Genomic DNA, 24926 nt, shown 5'->3' with positions numbered 1-24926 from the left:
AATTAAATCTGAGTTTACCTCAGACTGAGCATCAGATATGTTTAAAAACAGGCTGTAGAGATGGGTCAACAATTAACATTGTTCGCTGCTCTTTCAGAGGACTGGAGTTTAGTTCTTAGCAGCCACACTAGGTGGCTCTGTGAACACTGCACTCATAAACACACACACACACACACACACACACACACACACACACACACACACACACACAGAGTCTTAGGGTTACTATTGCTGTGATGAAACACTATGACCATAAGCAACTTGGGGAGGACAGGGTTTATTTTGCTTACACTTCCACATCACAGTCCATCATCAAAGGAAATCAGGACAGAAACCACACTCAGGAGCTGACACAGAGACCATGGAGGAGTGCTACCAAATGCCTTGCTCCTCATTGTCTTGCTTAACCTGCTTTCTTATAGCACCTAGGACCACCAGCCCAGCGACGGCCCCACCCACCATAGGCTGGGCCCTCCCACTTTAATCAGTAATCAAGAAAGTACACTCCAGGCTTGCTCACAGACCAGTCTTTTGGAAGCGTTTTCTCATTTATGAGTCCCTCTTCCCAGTGATTCTAGAATGTGTCAGGTCACTATAAAACAAACCCCCCACATTTATCTATACACATAAGTAAAAAATAAAATCAATCTTTCAAACCAGATACACAAACATAATTGTGTAGGTAGCAAGTGGAGTACCCTACAAAAATGGCGAAACATCCCTTTGTAGGATGACCACACTCTCATGGTGGCCATGGTTCCAGGCCACAGACCTCAGGGGACATCAGTAGGCAAGTCCACTTTCTCACACTGGAGCCTATACAAAATGTGACTCCGTTACTACATGCTTACTAACGGACCATCACATTTTGGATGAAATGATCACCACACTTTTTTCCCCTCCTCTCTGGTCTACAAGTTGATGACAGGTATTTTGCATATGTAAAAGGAAAACTGTAGGTATTTTAGGATTCCAGTTGAACAGAAGCATCAAGATACTAAAAATAGAGGATGGGCTCCATTTGTAATGATCTTGCCAACCTGGACAAGCTATCACAACTTTTTTGGTAGGAATAAATCCATTCCAAGCCAGACCTTCAATCCACTCATTGGAAGTGAACCAGCTTTGAAAACCTTTAGCTTCTATAAAGGGGGTTCAATTCTAATCAGATGGAAGAGATGCCAGGCATGCATATATTCTTGTTGCAAGAATATCCTCAAGACAGAACCATAAGAACCTTTATAAAGACACAGTGTATGTACGCCTCAGGGTTTAGGCTCATGGAATTTTAATATTAAATAGATTCATATTTACTATGCTAAAATTAGGAGGAGAAATCCATCAGAGCTAAGCAGCTAACTATAAGCATACATCTGAAGTGACAAGGAGACAGGCTTAAGATTCCGAACACAGATCCCAGAAGCGCCTGGCAAAGCGACATATTGTGAAAGCTCCATGACTTCTAGCATCACACTACCCCATATCCTACCATCTGCAAATGTCATGGATTCCCAGGGTGGAAGCAACATCCCTTCTGAGTCATTCCTATCAGAAACTCTTAAAATACGGTCTCTTGCAGTTGAGCACGATGGCCCTGAATTCAGGGAAAAACACAAAGGCACACTCTCCTTCCAGTTATCCAGAAGAGTGAAGATTTCCTACACTCTATATAAACACCAGTGCACAAGAGGTGGATTCCCATAGCAAGAACTTCGTCCAATTGTCTCGGAGACGTTGGAACTTCAAAACTCAGAATCCACCGGAAAGCATCCAGGCTTCCTAGGACATATTAGCAAACAGCATAAAAGCGCCTCCTCATTTGAAGTTTTGCATGAAGAGCCTTAAGCACGCAATTCCTGTTGTTTGTTTCTGGTAGATTTATGAGACTCATAGAGGGCAATGCCCTTGCTGCAGCATTACACCATTCCGTGTGATTAATTGATGGCAAATCGCTGCACAGGGTGCCAAGATCACTGGGAGGAAGCAAGTCATTAGAGAAAATTAAAACTCTGCCAGGGCTTTGCTTGTAAGTGTTTCTTCCAAAAGCCTTAGAGCACCACGTTAGGGAAAGAAAATGAGCCACTGTCACCAGGGAAGCAGAGCCTTAGGGACACCATCACATCACACACACACACACACACACACACACACACATACACACACACACACACACACCCGGGGTCTATACTCAACACAGGCTTCCAGCTTGCTATGTTTTAGGAAGGAAATGTGGGCAGAGAGCAATGGCAGAAAAGGTATTTCTATTCGGGGGGCTAAGGAGATGGATCAGTAGGTAAGGTGCTAGTCATTTAAGCATGAGGACCTGAATTTAAGTCCCCAAGACCCATGTAAAAGCCAGGTGTAGTGGTACGTACTGTGATCCCAGTGCTGTGGGTCTTAGGGGGAGACAGGAGAATGCCCAGAGCTTACTGGCAAATCAACCAAGCTGAAATAGTGAGCCTCGGTCTCATTGAGATACATTTACAAATACGGTGGAGAGTAACAGAAGAAGACATCTAACTTCAACCTCTGGCCTCTGCATGTGTGCATGCATACATGCATGTGCACCGTATACACACAGGCTTGCACACCACATGAATACACATGTACACACACACCAAAAAAAATGGGAAAAAAAGAATACTTAGAATTTGAACAGCCTTACTATGTAATTGTGCAAAGAAAGGCTCACTCTTCTATCTTACCTATTGTGAAACGTTGGGCGCCTACAATTTTCTCTAGGTAAATCTTCCAACCGAACATTAACATATCAAATTAAATTGAATTAATAACATTATATACAAAAAAGAATGGATATCTGACCCATTAGCCAAGGAGACTCCTTAGTGATTTATTATGGCAAATTAACATCTTCACAGGCTGATTTATTGTCTGGCCCAGGCACTGATCAGAATCATTTCTCCCCTCCTTGGCCAGCTGTGTCTAAAAAGTGGAGGGGTAAGAACGTGAAATGTGTTTCAGTCTGGCAAGGCGAGGGGATATACTTCTAAAGACGACAGCATACTTGCTGCAGACGGCTATGATAAATATGGGATATTTCAGGCAGTATTTTAAGGCTGACAAGTGGAAGGTCGTGCCAGAGAAGTTAGTTCACACTCTGGGAGTGTATTTAGCTAAACAAACCCTAATTGTTTTGCCCGGGGAGAGACACTGGACTGTTAAATAGGATTTAGCCGAAGAAAACGAGCTTAAGAAAGTGTCTCACTGATGCTCAGCTAGCCACCCATGCTTAATATATTGATGTTTAAGATATTTTATGTAAAAAAAATTTTAAAAAGGCCCCAGTGACCAGATAAGCTGACAAACTGTCTCTGATGGAATAATTACATGGTGAGTTGTTTATGTATCTCCTTCCCAAATGACAGCAATGGATGGAGTCCACGAGACTCAGCTAACTTCAAGTATTTTATGGAAAACACATTTTAACTTATTTCCATTTGCTACATAAGGCCATGTGGCAGTTACATGTACAATGTCCTCAGTGGGAAAAAAATTACTAATATAAAGATACGTTCTCTAGTATTGTGTGGAAATACACCAAACTGATACACAGTAGTGTAATCAGGTTTGTTTTTTTTTTTTTTTTTTCCCGAGACATGGTTTCTCTGTGTAGCTTTGCGCCTTTCCTGGGACTCACTTGGTAGCCCAGGCTGGCCTCGAACTCACAGAGATCCGCCTGGCTCTGCCTCCCGAGTGCTGGGATTAAAGGCGTGCGCCACCACCGCCCGGCCAGTTATTTTTTTTTTAAAAAGTGAAACCATAAATTCAGGAACATATAGTTTAATGTACTTGCCTTATTTGAAAGGGGGAGGAGGAAAGATGATGGGGGAGGGCGAGGAGGAGGAAGAGGAGGAGAGGGAAAGAAGGAAGAGGATGAGGAGTGGTGAGTTTGGGCCTCGATTCATTCCGAACTATTTATCAGACACCCATTACACACTATATACTGGGTGTGGTACCTGGGAAGAAGTTCCCCCCACATGATGCAGCTATTACAAAAAGCATTGCGCATGTAACCAGTTCAAATTATAAGTGTGAACAGGAGCTGCTTCCTGGTGAATGTGGAGTTCGATTTTTGTCCATTTTCCCAGGACTAACAGGGATTCGCTGTCTCAAGCGAGTCAGTCTCCAGGAGACAACCGTCAGAATTTTGAAACCGAAGGTGAGATGTGGTTTATATCCATCTCCTTCAGATCCTGTGTCTGGCATTTTCTTTCCCATTCAGGAAACTAACATCTGACTGGAAGTTTGTTCTGGGGATGTATTTATGGGATGCACCCATTGAGGCTTGGGTAATCTATAGGCAGAGTGGCCTTCTGTTGAAAATTGAATGTTCATTCTAATTGTCAGGGTGTCCTACATTTCCCTGCTCACACTTAGGTCTAGAAATGTGGTTGGTTAATGGCATTTTTCTACTCTAAACAAACAAAAAGGAACAAATTCTTGTATTTTGGGGCTTCCCGTGGAAGACAATTCTGATGATACACTACTTAGGACATGAAGTTGGGTGTGGGTGAGGAGTTGAGGGTAAATACGACTAAAACCCATTACATGAAATTCTGAAATAATCAGTAAGAATATTTTTAAAGTACTTCTTATGAGACTGACATGGACAGTTGTCTCTTTATCGTGTGTACAACTTGAGGGTTTTTTTAAAACCATTTTTTAATATTTCCTTCATCATATTTGAAGCTGTTAGTCTTCCAATGCCTGTTGGGAGACAGATTCATGATATTAGCAGGCTATCTCTGAATCTCAATTCGAACAGATCATTTCCAGAATGTAGGAGCAGTGCTAAGGTGCTTTAGATCTCCAGACACGCTAAGTCCTAAGCTTTTGTATAGATGGGGAAAGTAAGACTTTGAGATCATGCAGCAGAAGGATCCCAACTCTAACAGCAGGCACTAGAGTCACGGTTTGAACTCAAGTCTTCCAACTACAAGCTCCAGGTCAGGGGGGCAATGACACATTGGGTCAGGCTGATCACTCCAAAAACATCCAAAGAAACTGTTAGAGATACAGGCTAGTGATTTCTTTCTAATCCTGATTCAAATCACATTTCTTGGTGGAGAAATCTGTATTGATCACAGGCAGCAAGAAACTCTGACACAAGGGTACCAACCATGTGGAAATGCCAGCTATGGTAACTGTCCTTCTGGCAACACATCCCATCCAAATACCTTACTTCTAGTAGGCTCACAGTTAGGTCATGGTCCAGTCAACACCATACAGGACTAGGGAAATGGCAGTTTAGGGGTGGAGAGTCTGTCCAAGTTTTAACCCATAAACCTTGGACTCTATCATATATATTAACTATATATAGATATATGAATTCATCTTTTCACTGAAAATGAAAGACAAAGCTGCCTTATTTGAGAAGCAGAGAGAGTGAACATGATCTCACAAGACAGCAAATGAGATCATGAATTCAAATGTAATTTGAATAGCACAAAATGCCATACAATATTACATTGTTAATTCATCCAGGTGAACTGGTTGACCCAAAGGTGAGTTAATTTGGATAAACATTCTAAAGCTAACGGGGTTTAATCTTCCTCATCCTTCAACTCAAGCAGAAGGTGGGGGGAAGTTTGGAAATCAATCTCTGGATTGATTCATGGAGGTATGTAAAAACATGAGTGCAGGTACCCACGAAGTCTAGAGGAGGGCACGGATGCCCTGGAGCTGGAGTCCCAGGAGGTTGTGAACTGCCAGGCACAGTGCTGGGAACTGAACCGTGGTCCTATCCAAGAGCAATACACGCCCTCAACCACTGAGCCATCTCTCCAGCCGTGAAGCTACCTGTCTAATCAGTGGCTTTATAGTGGAACACAGCTATTCTTTACATACTATCTACGGCTACACTCCAGCTACAAAGGCAGGGTTGGTTATTTGCATTGAAGATCCAATGGTTCAAAATAACTGCCTGGTTTGAGTATTTACTACATGACTCTTTAAGAAAGGCTTGCTACCTCCTAACCAGGTGGCCATATTTTTCTTAGGCAAAGTTAAAATAATTCTCAGTTGAACCCACCACATTTTAACCCATTCTAACAACAGAACCTTGGTGGTTGGGGTGAGAGAGGAGATAGTGCCCAGAATCTAATACCTGGGAAGGGTAATGCTTCCTTATTTGGGGCTGAGTCACTGCCCTACAAATCACTGTGATCAATGGAAGTGCACTTTATCTTTCAGGGATATTTAATACATAAATGGTTATGGACAACTTTCCTTCCAAATCCAACTGCTAATCACTTTGACCATTCTAGAAAAGTCAGAATGTGGCCCAGAGGCCACACATATATACACACACACACCTTTTTTTTTTTTTGTTTTCATTTTGCTTTCCTTTTTAAAGCTAAGGCTGACCCAAGAGCGAGCCTCACCTCTGCACTTACTGGACTTTCCCCCTGAGCAGCTTGGCCAACCCAAGCTGAAACCTGGGGGATGAGAGAGGCGTGAACAGCAGGCACCAGGCTGGCTTCCTGCCTCCAATCCACCCACCTACTGGTTGTGCTCTCCTGCTGTGAACTGGGCTCCATGTGTTAAGGCTGGATGGCCCAGGCCCAGTTGGCTCCGGTAGCAAACCTGCCCCCAGAGAATATGCAATCAGGAAGTTGGCAGAAGCACTTGCAGCTCACCAGGCTCTACCAGCAAATGTCATGTTTCCTTTTCCTGGTACAAAATCTGCAAAGGCTAGAGTCAATCATCTATGAAACGGAGCCTTTGAGATCCGCTCTTTACATTTCCGTTATGAAGTGGGTTACTAAAAACAAGCAATAGCGTGGCTTCCTCAGAGTTGCCTACAGCGACATGTTTCAGAACTGCCTGCCGGGTTTCTGAATTTTGACTTCTTCAAACGCCTATAGATCTATCTGGACTATAAATGAATGTTTTAACTCCTTCGTTGTTGTTTCATTTAAACAGTGCACACCTTAGACAGCTAATATCCACCAATCAAAGAGAAAGCTCCAATTCCTAAAGCCATTTAATGAAGGTCTAGGCTGGCAAGCATAGCTTAAATTTCTAATGTAGGCTGAGTAGGAAAGGAACTTACAGACTCAGTATTTCCAACCTTAAATTTAAGTAGACAGGAAATAAGCCTGCAGAGTCAAGATTTGCTGCCCTACACCCTATGTATTGATACTGGCTTGATAACACAAAGACCTATGTTTATAAAGATAGATGATATTTATCAGAACTTAATGTCATTTTCTTAACAAAGTTCAATCCACTGCCCTAACCAAGTAAAAAAAAACCCAACCAAGTAGGTAAATTATAGTTCAACTTCAATAGGTTAAAATCAAAAGCAAAGCTTTCATGACATCTAAAACTATGTTAGGGAGTAAATCATCATTTCATTCCCTGGTAAGGGCTTAAGTACGCTCTCTAAAAGTTTACGCATAACCCCTGGTTCCTTGATGTACCTGGAGATATGGCCATTAAAGAGGTGTGTTAAAAGTGGTTGTTCGCTTAGGCTCTGACGTACTACATAACCGATGTCTTTGTAAGGAGAGTTGGTTAGAGCTTGGACAGGCACAGAGGGGACATCCTGTCAGTACACATGGAGGAGACGACCAGTGAGGGAGAGAGATGGCCACAGAAGCCAAGCTCTCCGGCACGCTGATGCTGGGCTCCAGTCTCCAGAGCTCTGAGGGAGTCAGTTTCTGCTGTTGAAGCCACCGAGTCTGAGGTACTTGGCTTGGCAGCCCTTGAAAACTTAAACAACCCTGACTTCAAATGCCCCTTTGTCAACTGGAGTTGAGGGAGCCTAAGGCGAATTTCAGTTTTATGGGAAATAGCCTGAAGGTCTCTGGCACAGCCTCTTTCCATTCAGACTACACAAATAAGGTGCCAATTTCTGAATTCTAGAATAGTTTTTAAACATTGGCAATTACCAGATTCTCAACTGTTTGAAGACTGTTACTGAGAACTATAGCAGAGTTTTTCATTTCCAAATAGTTATGCTTAAAACGTCTGTCATTGAAAAGCTTGACACACCTATCTATATTTGTTCAAATGAAAAGAAAAAGAAATAACACCACATGACCGAGATTAGGTATTCTGAATATAGTACCCCTAAGTTTGAAAATGTTTTGCTGGGCATCAAGTTCTAATATGTAATGAAAGAAAAATTCCTTTGGAACCTAAACAATGAAGTTACTCTTACAGTTCAGCCAGGAGAGTGCTTGCCTAGCATGAATGGAGTCCTGCGCTCAATCCTCCACACCATCAACTAAACACGTGGTGGCACACGCCTCTAAGCCCAGCACTTGGGAGGTAGAGGCAGGACGATGGGAAGTTCAAGGTCATCTTTGGCTATATAGGGAGTTTGAAGTTAGCCTGGGCTTTAAACCTCTTATAAATAACAAAAGTTACTCTTTTGTTCAATATCTATAAAATTATCATAAAAAAATATGGGCCAGTGAGGTGTCTCAGTGAATAAAAAGGCTCGCCATATAGCCTTGATGACTTGAGTTTGATCCTTGAAACCCATGTTAAAAAAAAAAAAAAACCACTGCTGTAGTGGCGCACGCCTTTAATCCCAGCACTCGGGAGGCAGAAGCAGGCAGATCTCTGTGAGTTCGAGGCCAGCCTGGGCTACAAAGCAAGTTCCATGACAGCCAGGATTGTTACATAGAGAAACCCTGTCTCAAAAAACCAAAACCCAAACAAAACAAAACTGGTTGTGGTGGTTTGAATGTGAAATGTGAAATCCAGCACTCTTAAAAGCAGGGTGGGAGGCAGAGAGGGGAAAACTGTCCAGAAATTCACAGACCAGCTAGCCTGCAGTACACAACATGGCAGTAACAAGAAGAAAGACCCTGTCTCAACAAGGTGGAAGGAGAGAAGTGACTCCCAAAAGTTGTTCCCTGACCTTCACACATGTGCATGGCATCCACAAATCTGTGCATGCGTGCATGCGCGCGCGCACGCGCGCGCACACACACACACACACACACACACTCACACACACACACACACACACACACACGCGATACACATATGCACAATAATAATAATTTTAATTGACCCAAGCTGCATTTTATTTTACATATAACAAAGTAATACCTCTTTAATGTCATCAAAGAGAACATTTTAGGTAATCTGAAAGTAGAGGACTGAGGTATTTTTTAAAATATAAATAAAAGGAAAGACTAAGCAGATATCAGACTTCCACACCATAAAATGTTTTCTTCACTGACTGATGAAAAAGCAAATAATAGACACTAACTAGACGCGTTCAATACATAGTTCTAGAACTCTAAAAGCAGAGAGGGAAGAAATCACAGTAATAAAATAAAATGACTTTTTTTGGAGGGGGGACTTTAACAGTAATGCAGTTGAGCATTTCACAGGGCCAATTACGCAGCAATTGTCCCACAGAGACTTCACTGTTTAAAGAAATTCAGACTTTTTGTGGTCTTGGCTGGAATCCCCTCAGAAGAGGGCAAGACTAAAAAGTCCTTAAACCAGCCATTTCTTCCACGATACATAAAATCAAATGCCAATTTGGATTTAATATTCAAATATCCAAGAATTTTGTTCACGAAACAGCTTCCAAAACTAGAAAGCAAACTGCTTTGTGGTGGTACCTTAAATATTTAGACACAAAATGGAGTTATTATGAGATATTAGAAAACCAAATATCCTTGAAAAAAAATGTGTCTCCTGGGAAGTAACTGAAGCTCCAGGCTGTTTATGATATCCAAAGATGTTTGGGTCCCAAGAAAGACTTGGCCACAGAAATCCAAAACCTTTAGAAATAGTTTCCAAATGGTAATACTAAAAAGGGGGTGGGGGTGGATAAACAAAAACAAAAACCTGGCCCTTAATTGTGAGTATCCTGCCAGGCATTACATAAAGATGTATTATTCCACATCTCCTCCAAGTTCTGTTAAATGTACAGCATGGCTCTCAGGAGAATGTGAGCTGCAGAGCCAGTCCGATTGTATTTGATTCCTGGTTTGCTTTGCCAGCCATGTGACCTTGGACAAGTTGTTTGGCCTTGCTGAGTTTCCCCTCCACTATGGAGGTCACCACAGAACCCTGTTGGTGGCTGGGGGTGCTCAATGCTTTTCTCCATGGAGAACCTCTGTATGGGGCCTGCAAGCTGACAGGTCACACAGTTACTGCTGGGGATAGTGGTGGAGAATGATTCAAGAACTAAGGTGAACCTGGAGTGTCTTGGTAAGGTTGATTGAAAAATAAAAAAGAAAAGAACGGAAATTCCCGTCCAGGCGACTTCTAAACACATTCATGGATTTTATTCACATACATTTTTTTTTTCTACCAGTCCTCCTGTTTCAGAAATCCTTATTTTTCTCATCTGAGCTGGATCCAAACCCGGCATTGGATCAGACAAGAGAGCAAACCATTCTTAGGTGCCTCTGGAAATAATGGCTGCTATAATAAAACAGTACAGCTTTCATCAACCACGGTTAAAGGCATATTTTTGTTTTTTTGTTTTGTTTTTCTAGACAGGGTTTCTCTGTGTAGTCTTGGCTGTTCTGGAACTCACTCTGTAGACCAGGCTGGTCTCAAAGTCATGGAGATCCACCTGCCTCTGCCTCCCGAGTGCTGGGATTAAAGACGTGCGCCACCGCTACCCGACCATTCAAGGCATATTTGACAAAAATATCAGCCTAGGACACCAGAGGCAAACACAGCTAGAGAACTGTGCTCTTCAGGGCTCCTTTGCAGTGCTCACTCAAAGACTCAGAAGCAGAGCACCCTGCGGCTTGCCGTCATTGACACCACCCAGTACACTGTGGCTTGCTTCGGCCAGCCCATTCCCCTCCACTCCCACCTTCTACAAGAGCAAGCCTGAAGCCTAGCTAAAGGCCCCACCGGGAGCTAATGTGCAATATTCAAGCCACAGAGCTATGAAAGCTTGGAATGGTTTGAGTAATTTTATTTGGCCCTGACCACCCCTCCAAAAAAAAAAAAAAAAAAAAAAAAACCATGAAACATTTTCATTCCATTGTCCTATCACTTCCTATTCTTTGATTTTCTTCTCTTTCAGAAATTACTTCTCGTGCTAAAGTAAACCAACAAACAGGGCTCTTGTGCAAAACTCTAGCAGTGAACATACATGTTCTGACCCCGACTTTCTATACCCCAGGATGTTCCTGAGAGATTCAGACTGAAATCGACCGTCCTCCCTGAGTGTCCTTGGTCTATACTGGACATATGATTGATTTCTTAAGCCAAAAGTCGATTTTCTCAGCATGACTCTAGCTGGCACTTTATACGCAGACAGAATGGCTTGGTGACTATTTTATTTCCTTGGTACATTTTCTGTCTCCTGTAAACACACAGCCAAATGTTAAACTTAAGATGTTAAGACCGAGGTGACAGAGAATGATGGCAGATACATGGCGATTAAGAGTAACACTTCTAAACAAAAGCTGAATGTGCTTTGACTCAAATGGAGTTTTTGAATGATACCAATGCCAGCACAAAGCCACACAGACAGGAGCACATACAACACTGTGCCCAGCAAGTGGTTGAGCCAACTCAGCCAGGCGGCCTGTGCCCAGCAACAGCATTCCAAAACCTGGACTCCACGGGACTGAACTTCAAGGGAAGACGTGAGAGCGGTTTCCATTTTCTAAGTTTTGTATGACCTTTTACTTTTTAATCCAAAGTATTCCGTTGTACTTTTACATTTTTTTTTTTTAATTTAAAGCACTGTTTGGACGAACGATTTCATTCTCACGCAGAGAACGTCACAGTAGTGAGGAAGCAGTGTCAAGAATCAGGCAGGACTAAGATTCAAAGTTCCCTCGATTGGTCATAAATCAACTCACAGGCAGCGTCGGAGTAACTGCTCCCTAATTGGGAGGAACCGAATGCCTTTAAAACTTTCTGTTGCTGAAAAATGATCCTCCCAACTGACAAACCAAGAATATATGTTAAGTCCGGAAACAAATCTGTGTCCAGTTCTAAAGATTGCTATAACTCCTGATTGTTTTATGTTTCTGAAACCTTGCACTGTCGGTGATTTATTTCATATCCATGTGGCCAGCCATTTGTTTATGCGATTGCATACCATCTGTTTTTCAGTAGGGAGGTTTCAAGTTCTTCTAATTCCCTACCTACCATCCCGCAGAAAACAATTCAAAATGGACAGAGATTTCAATCATTTGGATTCACATGGAGTTGGAAACCCTAGCTGCCCTTCCTTTGTATTTGGCAAATGCTTTAATGGGGTTAGCAAATTGTGTTCTTATGAGGTACTTATGGGGAGACAACACCTTTTTTTACAATGACAAATGATGTTAACAGTTTCATTCTGAGTGTTTAATAGTACAACAGGAGATTTCACTAATGTTACAGGAAATTGCCCTGATAGACAATAAAGTCCCACCACAAATCCTGTCTGTACCTTTTATTTCTGAGCGTCAACTGAGAAACACATCAAGATGTGGCAGGGTCTACAGTGGAGAATTAATATCAAGGTGTACCAATTTTAAGTAGACACCATTTAGCCCATGGGCCTAAAAGCCCTCTTGGTCATGTCTATGGCATACTCTAAGCCCTACCACATGGCATCATCTACTCAGATACTTAAGAGTGGAGGGAGTCCCCAGACCTTCCAAGGAAAACCCCAACTTGTGGCCACCTTCATTCCCAACCTAAGCTCACTTTGGTTCACCCTACCGAGGAACCAATCACTCACAGAACCAATTTCTAGCTGACATCATACAGAGGATGTGTAAAGAATTAATTACCATTTTTACAAGAATCCTTGTTGTTTTCTTGGAGAGCAGGTATCTGATGGCCGGCTCCCGTAGCTGTCCAGAGTTCATGGCTGACATCTGGAGGCTGAGAAACATCGATCTTCAGTTCTGTTTGACTGTCACTAGTCCTTACCAAATCAAAATGAGATACTCCTGGGGGGTAAGTGTCCCATGGGACACCCGATGGATTTGGTTTATTATTGGAAGTGTTAAGTGACATGCGTACTAAAGCTTCATTGATGAAAAATGAATTTTCATGGCACAAACTCTCAGCTCGATTAAGTTCCATTACCTGTATAAAGAAGCACAGAAAGATACGATAATTTCTTTAGCAACTTAAACAAGTTCACAAAGTACTTATTTAACCCACATGCCTGAAAACTCTTGTTCTAGCAATCAAGGTTTTAATAAAATGAGATGAGGAAGAAATCTGCCATTTGCTCTCCTCCAAACCCCTTTCAATGAGCTAAAACGAGGACCTCCAAGTCGCCATGCACAGTTTTTCTTACTTTAGAAAACAGCAGAGTTCTGCACCGTTGGAGAGTCTCCATTTATTTTAATCAAAGCAAGCAGTGTTTCCACTTTTGCGATATAAAAAAGCTTCAAAACATATCCTTCAATGCACAAGGAATTTGCAATAAATGTAATTTAGCCAACTTGGAGGGGAAATCAGATGCAACATAGTTCTTTCTTATAAGCCTATTAACTTTTACAACCCTATGCACTATCAATAAAAACACAGATGCAATGCAAAGTATTAGAAAATCTGCCCAGACAAATGGAATTGTCAAGCAAGGTTAAAAAGGATGCGAAGAGAACAGGAATCTTCCAAATGGTTTTATCCATTCAGTCCTTAATCAGTGCAGCTCATGATAACTTTATGGTGAAATAGATTTTGAATTCAGTATATCTAATTCACAAAGAGCAAATAAGCTTTCTACATCAGAATTTGTTCAATTCAATGCTTATACATGAAGAGCTCAATGATCTATAAGAAGACATGTGCCATACAATATGATCAAATACTCTTAGTCTCTCACAACAGCTCATTTAAAGGGGGTCCTTAGCATGTTCACAGTGGATGTGCCTCCAGGTCAAAGCCACCCTTATCTTATTGGGGCAACTCCATTCTGTGGTCCTTCCTTAGGCAAGGGTGCCTCAGAGCACATAGGTCCCAATAAAGACCCAGGACCTTAGAATTTCCATCTTTTAAGTCAAGATACCCATGAATTGATTCTAAACACTATTGGGTTTTTTTGTTGTTTTGTTTTGTTTCATCTCCAAACTGAGACACACTCTTGTGAGCTCTTCTACAAGAACCAGGAACACAGATAATATAACATGAATCTTAAAAGGTCTTATTAATAAAAACAAACCTGGAGCCAGGTATTGGGGTGAATGCTGGAAGATCAGAGAAGCAGAACAAGCCACAGCCACCACACCTTGCCAATTCCTCAGCTGATCTTGTTTCCTCAGACTGGAAGCTTCTGAGTCCTCATCCAAATGGATCTCAGCTGAACTATGCTGCTCAAAAGCCTAAAAGCTTAACCTGCCTCTAGTTCCTGGTCACACCTTATATACCTTTCTGCTTCCTGCCATCACTTCCTAGGATTAAAGGCATGTGTCACCATGCCTGGCTGTTTCCAGTGTGGCTTTGAATTCACAGAGATCCAGACAATAGATCTCTGCCTCTGGAATGCTAGGATTAAAGGTGTGTGTGCCACCATTTTCTGGCCTCTGTATCTAGTGGTTGTTCTGTTCTCTGACCCCAGATAAGTTTATTAGTGTGCACAATATATTGGGGAACCAATATCACCACAGATATTTGGGTAAGCCCAGCCTATGCAGGGCTAAGGCATACCTCCTTGCTCCCTGGAGAGAAGACAGCGGGGAGGCTCCTCTGGCGACTGTGCTTGCAGTGGCCCAGCAGACCCTGCTGGGCATGCATCCTCTGTCTCTCCCTCTCCACCATCCGCTGGCCCTCCCGCAGCCGCTCGAGGTTCTGCTGGTACTCCTGGAGTTGGTGGTCCAGCTCACTGCGGTGGCGCAGCAACAGCTCCTCTTGTGACTGGCACTCTCTTTCCCGCGCTTGCAGCCAGCTCTCTTGGGCTTCCTGCTCACGCTGCTGCTGGTCGCAGGTGCGGTGCCAACGCCGCTGCTCCTGCTGGAACTGGTGCTGAAGTTTGTGGATGTTAGCCAACTCCTCACGCTGCTTCTCCAGGTAGCGGGATTTCTCCTGGTCCTGCAAGGGGCCACCTCGGAAGGAGTGGCTAGTGGCCAAGCTCTCCCGCTGCTGTAGGACCAGCTTGTGGATCTCAATGTGGCTGTCCTGGATGGTCAAGGCAGCCTGGGGCAGGGTAGGGGGAAGGAGAAGAGGCCAAATGAGTAAGTACAGGCTTGAATTACACATGGGATGGTAAAGGACTCCCAAAGGGTAAAGGCTTGGTGGTCAGTTGTGGAACTAGCGAGAAAAGGCAGAACCTTTCTTTAGGAGACAGGTCTAATGAATGGCTTTGTAGGAGTCAGCTGTGTGTGTGTGTGTGTGTGTGTGTGTGTGTGTGTGTGTCCTGGAAGGGGATACTGGGACCCAGCCCTTTCCTTTTTTTGGATCCTGATCTCATGAGGTGAGTAATTCTGCTCTACCTGGTACCCCCACCATGAAGTCCTGCCTTCCCCAGAGCAGTGGCGCCAAACAACCACATACTGAAACGAAGAGCCAATGTCAACTCAGCCTCTTCTAGCTTGTTCCTTGGGGTACTTTGTCAATAAGACACAAAGTTAGCAAAGCTCATGGACTGTTTACGTCTTGGTCAGAAATATATCTAAAACACAGAGTGCTTGCTGGATTATTTTCCTGTCATATCCTGCCCCTTTCCAAGTTAGATCCAAAGACACTTTGAGCTTTCAAATAGGTTTGTCTACATTTCCTAATGGTATGACTTGGGGATTATACAGGAAAGAAATAATACATACAATCAGTATCATTGGCATTTGGTATCTAAGAAAGTTTGGTTTGATGAGTCCAGTGGATGCCCAACCTGTTGATGCTCAAGTCCTTTTTTGAAAGGGCTTAGTAATAAGACATGACCCACCCATATCCTGCTACTCAAATTCTTTAAGTTGCCTCAGGATTGCTTGTAAGATCTAATATGCCGTCTATTCATCACGTCATCCACACAGAAAGGGTTGAAAGCATACTGCTTTCCTGAATTTTCTGGAACTGATTTTTCCATCTTTTCAGTCCAAGGTTGGTTAAATCCAAGGATGAAAAACTCACGGCTACAGAGGATTGATTGTTCTTATCCCTGCTTTTGGAGAAGTGATTGGCTGTTGGTTGTTGGGTTGTATTTAAGTCAGTCCTTTGGGTAAAAATTTAGTCTGTAAATTCACAAGACTGAATTCCTCTTCTATTCTCCTTCTCCTTCTGAGGTCCCCCGTCAATCATTCGTGGGAATTTAAGAATCTATATAAACACAGTAGTATCCTTTATTTGAGTCCCAAACCAGAAATTATTTGAGCTTTATATATTGCTTTCATGAAGACATAAAAATAAAAGTCAACTATTTGGAGACTTTTGGCAAATAGCCTTTTTATAACATAATGCCCGAGAATCACAGTTAATGCTGTGTTTTAGGAGCTATGGAAGTAGGTAGAGCTAGTCTCCCTACTGCTAGGTTTCTGCATTAGATCAAGAAGGTCATACAAAAAAAAAAAAAAAAAACAAAAACAAAAAACACCTAAGCTTAAAGTCATTGTTTACTAGATTGTTAACAGGAGGCTGCAATGGATAGGGGAAAATAGATACTCTAAATCCCAGCAGACATGACCAAACATTAAAAAAAAAAAAAAGTTGTTTTGAACTCTAGTATCTCCCTATGAAAAGCTTGGCAACATCACAGGAAATAATTACCAGGACTTGGAAAGATGCTACTGAAACCAAAACAACAACAACAACAACGACAACCTACTGTGAATGCCCTCAGAAGCTTTTAATTTTAAAAGTTCCCATTTAAAGTGCAGAGAAGTAGAGAAGGAACCAATTGCGAAGAGACACACTGCGTATGTGTGTATAGCTTGACTCCGAATGAGACATCATTACCATCCTAAGGGTAAGTGCAAAGTTTTCCTTCCTAAGACATTTTTAAATTGCCCAGGTAACACACACCCTGGGAAGAAGGAATTCTGACCATCAGTTATTTTTGTGAGATCAGCACTTTCCTCTACTTCTGAAACTTAATGAACTTAGGTATTTTAAATTCATACTTACTTTGGAATAAGACTCAAAAATGTCTTCACTAGGGCCTTTTGCAATAAAATTTGCATTTTTAAATTCAAAAATTAATTGAATAAATTCATGGTCATTCTTGTGAAATGACTTTAGGAGCTCTTATAAGAAGGACGGTCATCATGGAGATGGGGTACTAACCATGGTGGCCTTTAAATAAGGGACAATTAGCATTGACAAAGCACTGGCACTCTGCTGGCCGGAAAGCACACTGTAGACGCTACCACCACTAAACACCAATAGACCCTGAGGGTATTGGTACTATAAAGCAAACGAACTCCAATATTTTGCATGTCAAAACTGACAGGCACTAGCTCTTGTGTAAGGACTACAATCAGGATATCTCAGTGCAACCATAAAGAATTTATCATGCCGGTGTGAGACTGGGATAGGCCATTCTCTTCCCTCTCACAAACATACTTGAAGGCTGGATATTGATTTGCATTTTTTTTTTTTTTTTTTTTTTTTTTTTTTTTGGTTTTTCGAGACAGGGTTTCTCTGTGTAGCTTTGCGCCTCTCCTGGAACTCACTTGGTAGACCAGGCTGGCCTCGAACTCACAGAGATCCGCCTGGCTCTGCCTCCCAAGTGCTGGGATTATTGATTTGCACTTTTAAAGTTACATTTATGTTTAGGAATTCTCAATTCACTCTTATTCCGCCTGCTGGGGTAGAATCATCTGCGTCCCTTCCTTTTTCAGCCTGTCTGTACTTCTCCAAGTCTTCTATAGGAACCAGCTGTCACTTTCATGTTTCAGAAATGGGGTAGAGTTCAGCTCCTAAGGAGAGAACCATGCCACAAAACGCAAACGCTTCACACCCCATAGCCAAAGACCAGCTCAAGAGCTTCAGTTAGATGAAGGGGATCTACTGGCAGCATTGATATTTCCCATTTGGATTCAACTTAACACAGTGGTTCTCAATCTTCCTAATGCTGTGACCCTTTAATACAGTTCCTCCTGCTGTGGTGACCTCCAACCATAAAATTCTTTTTGTTGCTACTTCAGAACTCTAATTTTGCTACTGTTATGAATCATAATGTAAATATTTGTGTTTTCCGGTGGTCTCAGGTTGTCCAACTGCCCCACCAAGGGGTCACAACCCAAAGGTTGAGAACCACTGACTTAACATATTGCAGAACTGAGGTCAATAGGCTGCTGAATTCTTCTGAACCAGAGATACACGTAGGGCTGTATTCAGAGGAAAAGAACAACAACAAAATGACCCTACATAGTTTACTCAGGCAGCACAAGTCAGGATGGCCAATGTCTCCAGCCCTTGAAAATTTAATGTACGTTCTCAGGCCAAAGCTGCCCAGCAGACATCTAAAAGGAAGCCTATTTGTTTCACCTGAAAAAATGGACCTCCTAGATGATCTACGTCATACCTACCATACATAAGACGGTAAAGGCATCCCCGCATAATATGAATAAGACAAGAAGCTTACTGTTACCACTGTGGGTTAACATATTTTCGGATGGAGGCAGAGCCAACCTGTGCCCTGTGTGCCACATATGTCTCCAGAGAGCTATGAATGCAGCCCAACACATTCTTAGAGGACAGTGCTATGTCACCGTGTCAAAAAGTTGAGATACCCCTGTATCTATCAATAAGCAAGAAAGCAATAAGCCAAGAAAATGCAATTGATATAATTATTGAAGAATAGTTATAGTACTATTTTTTTTCAAATGTTCTGCCTGAAACATTCCAGAGAATCCATGGAAATTTTATTAAAACAAAAACTACAGTTAAATGAGTTGGCTGATAATAAAAACCAGTATTGTTTTTTATCAACAACCATAATTGGAGAAGCATGAACATATGTTTTAAAATTTATATAGTACCTGTATGAAGACAATTATAAAGCTTCCTGCACAACCTAAAATAAGAGGCAACTGGCCCTGTTCTTATACAAGGGATCTGATTTATGCAGAAGCACAATTTTTCTTTCATTTAATTCATGAATATAGTGCAAATTTAATCTAATGGTCTTGGTAGAAGGTAGAAAACTGGACAAAGTGATCTAGCAAAGTGATCTGTGCAAATTGTATAGGAAAGGGCTAAGAGGAACTAGTGTCACCATGTCCTCAGGTGTAATCCAAAGCTCTAATTACTGAAACAACGGTACTGGGACTGAAACAAGAATGGGCGTAAGACCAACAGTGGTCAAGAGAGAGAGATTTGTTATCATCAAAATGTAAGCAAGAAAACATCGAATGCAGCCAGGGCTTTATGTTTTCTACTCCAACTTTAGACCTAGTTTTCCTGTAACAGTCCTGTGGTACAAAATATGAACTATGAAAGGCTAATGAAAAACTGAGGGAATGTGTTTTGTCTTAATAATAAATTTGCACAAATAAAGTAATCTGATATCTTGCTCCATTTTTAAATTGAGGAAGGAAGGAAAAAGAGAAAGAAAAAAGATACGATTGATTAATTTTGGCAGTTTAATAAAATCGCAAAAAGGTATCTAGAGTAACTTAGCCTAAGGAGACATTCAAATATGGTTAAAGATATTAGAATACGAGGAGATTGACATTTTGTGCTATTAATAACACAAGTATAAATAATTGGAACTGAATAAATTCTATAGACCCAAATACTATACACACATTAACAATCACGCTGTAGAGTAATTGCTGCCACAGAAAGACGAGGGTTGCCCGTGAGTAACATGAAACTCTCTAAATTCTACAGGGATATACACAACATGGTAACTAATGTCTTATTAGTTTTGTTTCTTTAACTAGCATGGCAACAGCAATCCTCTCTTTAGAACCACAAGACACTTTATTTGATTTTTGTTCTCAAAAATGTCTACACTGTAACTATTGCCTTGACAGCATTAAAATTTTCTAATCATGACACAAAGCACTGTGGGTACACTTTAGTGAGCATCCCCTGAGGGATGGACCCTACAGTCTTCTAACCCACAATACAAGGGTGATTTTTATGCCTTCCTTAAAAGGTAACAAGTGATTAGCAGGAGGCTTGTTGGCCCCTTCGCTTTTGTGAGGTTATTCTTTCACACAGGGCTGAGTGCAGAAAGGACACCCAATCAATACTGAGTGATGAGCAAACCAAAGCGCGAAGAAGCGTGCAAATTATTTCACTGCTCGTCACAAAGGCTGAAGGCCACATGTGGAAACAGCACAAGTTCAGGTGAGAATTTCAGTTTTCAGCAGAAAATGTGAAGTCATGCCGCACTCACCTAAGCATTTCATTGTGTCAGGCCCAAGCAGATTCATCGCTCTCTTTGGAGCGACAGGAACCGGTTTATGGTTTCTGAGAAGAACAGGGTAAAATGTGGCGGTGGTGGGCTGCCTCCTGATTACAAAACCAGGTGAGCTCAGCTGGTCTGGTGGAGTTACACCTCAGGGGTCGGCATTCTTCTAAGATCACTTATGGCCTTTCCAGTGTTCTAATTTCTAAGGTCTGGGTCATCAGGGTACATTAAAAGAAACATTCACAAGGTCAAGGTTACTGAAGAGTCATTACCTGAAGGCTATAGAGGAGACGGGTTAAGTTCTGTATGGCTTGTATAATCTGGGGGGAAAAAAGGATTGTATGTGTTAAATTCTTGAAAACCTCCCTTAGCAACAAATTGAGAAAGGATGGGATACGTTTACAGCATGTGAAGCTTACCTCTGATTGTGAGGAACCCGGAAAACTTCTATATTCCCCCTAAAATACATAAAAACATGAGAAAATGAACAGCCACGCAACTTTTGAAAGCTATCACGTTCTCCTAATGTATGAGTTTCCCACTCTAAATGCCCTTACCTCAGCTACAGTGACCTCAGCTACAGTGCCTGTCTCTTCTAGGAAGAAATGCCTGGAGAATTAAACAGCCCCTTGACCTTGCAGGTCTTACTCATTCAAACTCGATGTTAGAGATGTGTGATAACTTTTACCCAACCATCCCTTAAAACGGCATAGATGCCAGTGACGAGACTCAGCAAACCCTTGACTCATCCCCAGGGACAGGCTGCTACCACACGGCTCTCTGGAAGCCGTGGAACATCACAGGGCCTCAAGCTCCCAATCTCAATGTTGGAGAATCATGATGTCCAAGTTAAAGAGAGACAGCCCCAGGAAAATGCTTAGGGTCCTCCAGATCTTCAATGAATTACCAACCCAGCTCAAAAAAACCATGAATGAAGCCACAGGAGGCTGGCCATCTTCTCTTTGGGGCTGGAGCCCATGCCTCAGGCTTTGTCACGTTCACACCACTGAACATTAGGGAACAGGCAGATACTGGGAGCTTCCAGTTAATTGCATTAAGCACTTGTTTATTTATTGTCTGTCTTCTCTCATTAGTAAACTGATGAACAGTAAGGCTTTGTGCATTGAGCATTAATTATATCTACAAACCTAAGAATGGTGTCTCGCATGGAAGGGACACTCAACAAGTACAGGACTACAAGTGGTACTTGCCCACATTTCTCTTCAGTAAGTAAGGAGCAGTCAATACTACAAACTCCACAGTTTACGGAATGGGAAATCATCCGCTTCCCTATCCTCTGGGAGCCTACAGTTTCCTGGAGGGTGCTTGCGTTTGCCTGAGCCCATGCCATTTTAAGCTCTAAAGAAAGTCAGCCATGGTGATGTCCTCAAGTAGCTTTCATTTTGTTGCGTCACTGAGCTTAATCAAGTGATGGGCTAGCCCAATCTCCTTTTCTCCATATTGCCAGTTAAAGATTTTGTCACCAAGGAGCCCCTCTAACAGGGAAAGACAAGACTGGAGAGGGAGATGACATGTCAGTGCTGCAGAACTCTGCCCCACTGTCTGGAAAACACCAGGATTCCAGTTGGGTGGTAAGTTCTTGCTGTTCTTCTGGGCCCATCTTTGCCTGTTCACTGCTTTTGTGGTAAACATGACATAATATTTATAATATTATCCTCTATAAAGAAGTGAACACATAGAAATGAGTTGGATTATGCTGCACTGGATTAAGTTGGTTGCTCACAGCTAGAACCACTGGATTTGGGGGTTAGACAGGAAAGTGGGTATCATCTTTTTAATGGAGTTCACCTGCCACCTGGTGGTTGTACTGCATAACTACAGTTGATCATTGGGCAGGAGACTTTCTACCCTTGGGTTACTGTTTTTAATTCTTTCAGAAATTTGTTTTAACCTTAAGGACACTAATGTTAAGACATCCATTACACGCTTGCTTGGAGTTTTAGCCAAGTGACCCACTCCTATATCTCAGTTTATTTCAAAAGGCCTTATAAAGGGTCAGCTGCTCCAGAGGTTAAGAGAAAGAGAAACCCGGACATACCATCTCACCTACCCTCCTGTGACTGAGTCACAGGTAGGAGCCAACCCACTTTCTATGCAGAATTAATCTGCCACTGGCAAACTCTCTTTTCCTCCCTAAAATCCCAGGAGCAGTTGAAAGCTACACAGGGCAGGCTTCATGGAGAAGGGGGAGCATTGTAAGACAAGGAAGTTTAAAAGCTTACAACCAGAATAAGCAGAGTAAAAGTCTGCATTCACACATTAACTTGGGCCTCTGAACTTTGCAAACGAATGCTAAATCTGAGCTGACGTTTCTGTGAAATTCTGTAAGCCAGACTTGGTTCTGGCCTATGTCACCTATCCGGAAATCATGAACATACAATGTTGCATCTCTGATACACATGTGCCACATTCTCACATTGATTCACATCGATACTTGGTAATGGAGTTAAATCAATGCTGGACAAAGCAAAAACTCTCCAGCCGACTCCCCACCTCCCAGAATCCCAGTGCTATTTCCTCCCCTGCTTATGAAAAAGCATACACTTGAAGCTAATAGGAAGCTGGATGCATGCCATTTCTACAGAGAGAGTTGCAGCCTACATGTTTCCAGAGTCAGAGCGAGAGCAGCATTTGGGAACACCTCGCCACAAGCCAAATGTGGCTATGTGAATTCAGAGTCTGCAAAAGGAAGGTGGAATATGGGTGAAGAGTGGAGGAGGATCTTGATACAGGACAGAAGCAAGACCGGCCCGAAGTGGAAATTAGCTCAGCTCCAATGGCGCCATCTAGTGGTGCAGCATCCCAGTGTCCGGGGCCGCCTCTCAGCCAAAGAGTTGCCAAAAGCAGTGAGGAAAAGCAGAGGTTGGCAGAGCGGAAAGCAGGCCCGGAAGTCAGAGAGCGCAGACACACATGTACACGGGAGGGTTTTCAAGCTTTTGTTTTTTGTTTTTTGTTTTTTTTTTAATAACTTTTCAGTTTTTTTAACACCTACATGATATAGAAAGAACATGAACATTTAAAGAATAGATTAGAAAGCTTCAATATAGATATTTAAACGAATCAGAAACAATTCAGGAAAAAAAAGTATTTTCAATCCACTCACTGCCTGATAGCTGGAGCTACTATATAGACAAAGCAATGGGTCCTGGTTACTAACAAATTGTTTAACAGTTAACGATACCTTCTCCCCTGCATCAGAGACCGCCAAGTCCGTTACCACACCCTGGAGCCCGGGATCCACATCCCAACAGCCGCTTCCTTCTGTCCCTTCTGTGACTAGTGCTGGAAGCGCACCATTGAGACAGAAACAAAAAGGACAACGTCAAACATCAGCCAGCCAATGGGGTTCTTCTGCGCACAACGGGACGCACACTTCGAAAAAAGTAAAAAGAAACATCACAAGGTAGTACATTCCGAGTGCTCCTGCAGGGGGCGCTAGAGACAGACAGGCGCAGCAAAGCCCACGGTCCCTGCCCTCATGGAGCTTACAGGCTAAGGAATATGAAGGCAAGCCGTATCCTTTATCACTTTTTAATTGCGCTTCTTTCTCAGGCTCATGCGTCCGTGTGCTGTTTGTGGTACCGAGTCTACGTCTCACTTTCATTTCATAGGGAAAAGCCTCCCCGGAAAGGAGACATTTCAAACAGGCGCCTGGTGGAACAAAAGAAAGGTCTCTTGGCAGACCTAGGTCCATACAAGGCTCCCCCGTGGCCAGTGCAAGAGCAGCAGCTGAAAAAGTCTAGAAGTCTAGATGGAAGGTCCAGAGGCGACAGGGAGACTGTTCTAATGCTTTACGGTTGCAGAGTCATTAAAACCGAGAGCCTGCCCCAGTTTCTCGTCATTTCCAGCTCTTCTCACGTTCCCCACGTTAAGTTTTAACACTGTAAATACTGTACATTTAACCCACGAAAACACAGAAACTGGTCCAGAGGTGTTAAGTACAAAATGCAAATTTACATTCACCCATGAAACCTCAGTCGGCAGGATTTCATTATTTATACATGGAGGATGTGAACTCAGTTAAGACTTAGACTACGTTCACCTCTTACTGATTCAAACCGGGCTCTTCAAAGCCAGGCCACACACATATACTTCATAGGAGCAACCAACGTCTGATCAGGACCCTGATCCAAATATTCATTTTATGACGGTTTTTGTAAAAGCTTTTTTTTTCCTTTTAAATATGATGTCATTATGCACTTGCATTTCTAACAAGGTTTAAATGAACAAAATCACTTGTATTATCTTTGGAAAATGACAGTTGTGAAGGATTCCAAAGGACTCCTCTAAACCAGAGTTTTCTGTTTGAGTGGAAACCATTTCAAATGACTCAACGGAAACCCACGGTCACTGAGTCCAGGCTGGCCAATGCTTACGCCATGACGGAAGGACAGTTTATCGTGATTTTTTTCCAATCAAGTCTTTCTCAGCCCCTTTCCTCACATTCACATTAATGGTTAAAGGTTGGAGAAGGCCGATGTGGAGCCCCGTAGAGATAGAACACTGGAGCTTCACTCCGCTTCTATGCCCCCAGGTTCAGCTTCAGGGCGGGCAACAGACTCTCCGCTGGACCCACCATTCTACAAAGTAGATTATAATCGTCCCCCTTGGTAAAGTATATTGATGAGTAAAA

General features: G+C 42.4%; 1 protein-coding gene across 1 annotated transcript in view; it reads right to left on the bottom strand.

The window, feature by feature from the left end:
• Arhgef28 (Rho guanine nucleotide exchange factor 28) overlaps nucleotides 1-24926 on the bottom strand; it is a 122498-nt gene that overhangs the window by 19138 nt on the left and 78434 nt on the right. Inside the window, exons 23-27 of the mRNA XM_059276436.1 lie at nucleotides 23475-23575; nucleotides 20692-20730; nucleotides 20545-20592; nucleotides 14626-15111; nucleotides 12756-13056 (exon numbers count right to left, since the gene is read on the bottom strand). Coding sequence (XP_059132419.1) covers nucleotides 12756-13056; nucleotides 14626-15111; nucleotides 20545-20592; nucleotides 20692-20730; nucleotides 23475-23575 — 975 coding nt within the window. The remainder of the gene's footprint in view (nucleotides 1-12755; nucleotides 13057-14625; nucleotides 15112-20544; nucleotides 20593-20691; nucleotides 20731-23474; nucleotides 23576-24926) is intronic.

Source organism: Peromyscus eremicus, chromosome 11, assembly GCF_949786415.1.
Source record: "Peromyscus eremicus chromosome 11, PerEre_H2_v1, whole genome shotgun sequence".
Classification (NCBI taxonomy): domain Eukaryota; kingdom Metazoa; phylum Chordata; class Mammalia; order Rodentia; family Cricetidae; genus Peromyscus; species Peromyscus eremicus.
This window is presented reverse-complemented; position numbering and strand designations above follow the sequence as displayed.